The 2,459-nt window shown below is 39.6% G+C and overlaps 2 protein-coding genes across 3 annotated transcripts in view; both read left to right on the top strand.

The window, feature by feature from the left end:
* The window catches only part of LOC113205096 (phosphatidylcholine:ceramide cholinephosphotransferase 2), a 44,651-nt gene that overhangs the window by 20,066 nt on the left and 22,126 nt on the right, over nt 1-2,459 (top strand). The window lies entirely within an intron of this gene.
* On the top strand, nt 214-2,013 carry LOC127750693 (tRNA (adenine(58)-N(1))-methyltransferase catalytic subunit TRMT61A-like; the record flags this gene model as incomplete). The annotated part of the gene is given in 3 exon segments (XM_052272996.1): nt 214-1,108; nt 1,337-1,472; nt 1,621-2,013. A coding segment is annotated over 1 exon segment (355 nt), but the record flags the coding sequence as incomplete, so codon positions are not given.

Below are 2,459 nucleotides of genomic sequence, written 5' to 3'. Positions count from 1 at the left end.
GAGTGAAAGGAGAGAAAGATAGAGAATAGTACCTTTGCAAATGCAGTAGAAGGCATTGAACCGCAAGTTCCAACAGCTTTCCATGCATTAGTCAAATGAAAGAGAACTTCTGGGCTTGTTTCACCGGTTTTCGTTCCCAAAAATATACAAAGTTCCTACAATGCAGAATGTGTAAATTATTCCTCAATTATAGTATCATCAAATACAGCTTTGCAACAATAAATAAAACTCTACCCACCTGAGGCTTTGGCACTGCCTGTCCTAATAACTTATATCCAAGAGCTCCATAATGAATGGTGGGTAAATCTGTTACATCCCACGCCCCATCCAAAACTTGACGTAACCGCGAACGGTCATTATCAGAGAGGTATGATGAGGCAGCTGGTAATGCAAGACTGACTCGAGCCAGTGCAAGGCACAAAAATAAGACTAATCCTGCAAAAGAAATGAGTACATGTTAAAAGGATAGATTGTGACAGGGACAAGGATTTTTATGATAGGTTATGGTGAAGGGGTTCCCGACTCTACAAAAATTGTACATTAGCCAAGATCTAATGAACGTAGAAGACGACAAAACATGAAGAGTGAAAAAAGGAAGGGTCAACGTTTTAAAAAGCTATAGTAATGATTCAAATTGTGAAAGGATGAACTAAAGCCCAGACGACAGCCCAAACGAACCGAGCACTCGGACTTCAGAAAATACTTTCACGCACAAACCAAGCTGAGCCATTGGGTACCGTACAATAGTCATAAAGGCACAGAGTGATGTTTACCTTTCATTTTGACTAAATTGTAAGGTTGCAGCTGTTGTTTACAGCCACGTTCTAGAATTTATTCCGCCGGAGCTGCCGGGTGGCTGACCGGTTGGCAGTGTTGACGGAACCCACTACAGTCACCTCCGAGTAACTTAACGAGAATTCCCTCGTAACCGGTAATCCCGGGCAGCTGTAAGATACTCTGTTTCGACTGTTGTCTTTGTTCCGAACCCGGTGACGTGGGCGCATTTACCACAAGGCAGTAAGCAGGGTGCCACCTTCCACTCAAGGTGCCACCCGGGTCTGTTTAGCGGGTTGGAACTGTTAAAAAAATATTACATGACAACGAAAAGGTACTTTACGAATAAGTTTAATGTTTATGATATTTATAGATGCCTACAATTGTTCTTTCCCACAGAAGCATGATAGAATCAAGAAGGGCGTCTTCAGAAATTTGGGGAAATTTCATTCCAAAGCAAAGTCGACAGGCCTGGGCCTGGCTTGTTTCCCTTGTTAGATGTGATTTAACTTGTAATAAAAATCGCTCTATTGTTTGATTTTGTGTGATAAATATTTTACAGAGATATTATTTGTTCATCTTGTGTCTTGCTTAGTCGACTAGAAACGTACAAGTTCATGAAAAAACCAAGAACAATTTTCTAGTTCTAATACTTGTATGTACAGGTACAAGTATACTACATCCACATGACAATAGAGGTTAGAACAACAAAGCTACCCTTATTAGTTATCATTTAAATAGTTGTGAAATTAACCATGTTAACTGTTACTTTTTCCCTCAATATCTATTTTTCATTACATTTATATCATAGATGAATTGTATATATCTTGTTTTGTATTGTTGCAGTGAAGATTTTAAGTGGTTCTTCACTTGTCTCGAATAAGATGAGTTTCAATAAACTAAAATCAACCATTGAGGAAGGAGACACAGTCATATTGTACCTCAATCCATCCTCTCTCCATGCAATTACTGTGAATCCGTTAACCAAAAACAAGAAAGATGCTGTTGTTGAAAACATTCTTCAGACAACACAAGGAGGTTTAAAAATTAAAAGTTTGATTGGTAAAGAATATGGAAGCCGCATTCAGCTAACGAGGGGCTTTGGATATGCGCTACATCCTACACCTGAGTTGTGGACCATCACTCTCCCTCACAGGACTCAAATTATCTACACCCCTGACATAAGCATGATAGTATTTCAACTAGAGCTCAGGCCTGGATCTGTTGTAATTGAATCAGGTTGGTGTAAATTTTATTTTATTTTTACATTTAGTTCTAGTGTTGGTACTACTATATTAATACTGGATTTTAACCATAGTCCTGTTTTCGGCCCAGTGGACCGTTGGCTCCTATGAATTTGTCATGCTCCTGAAAGTCACGGAAGGTCCAGGCCAGGCGCTGCTCGTGGATCATTTAAGACTCTGCCAAGCGTCCGTTTTGTTCGTCACGCATTATTGGTAATCGAAGCTGACGGAACGTCCGCCAAAAATCTTTAGGCATATATTGCGAGAGCTATTTTTTTAAATTGTTATCTTATTGAAACTCTAAATCATTTCTCGAGATACATGCGTTGGTCTGTGATGATACCGTTGCTCCCAGACACTTGCTGACGGAGAGACTTGTTTCAAGACGGATCTGATGACTTAAATCGCTCTTGATGATACAATAATGTTTGCAAGTGACTT

Source organism: Frankliniella occidentalis, unplaced genomic scaffold (genome assembly GCF_000697945.3).
Source record: "Frankliniella occidentalis isolate FOCC.00 unplaced genomic scaffold, Focc_3.1 Scaffold237, whole genome shotgun sequence".
Lineage (NCBI taxonomy): Eukaryota > Metazoa > Arthropoda > Insecta > Thysanoptera > Thripidae > Frankliniella > Frankliniella occidentalis.
The sequence above is the reverse complement of the archived record's forward strand: the minus strand, read 5'-3'. Positions and strand labels throughout refer to the sequence as shown.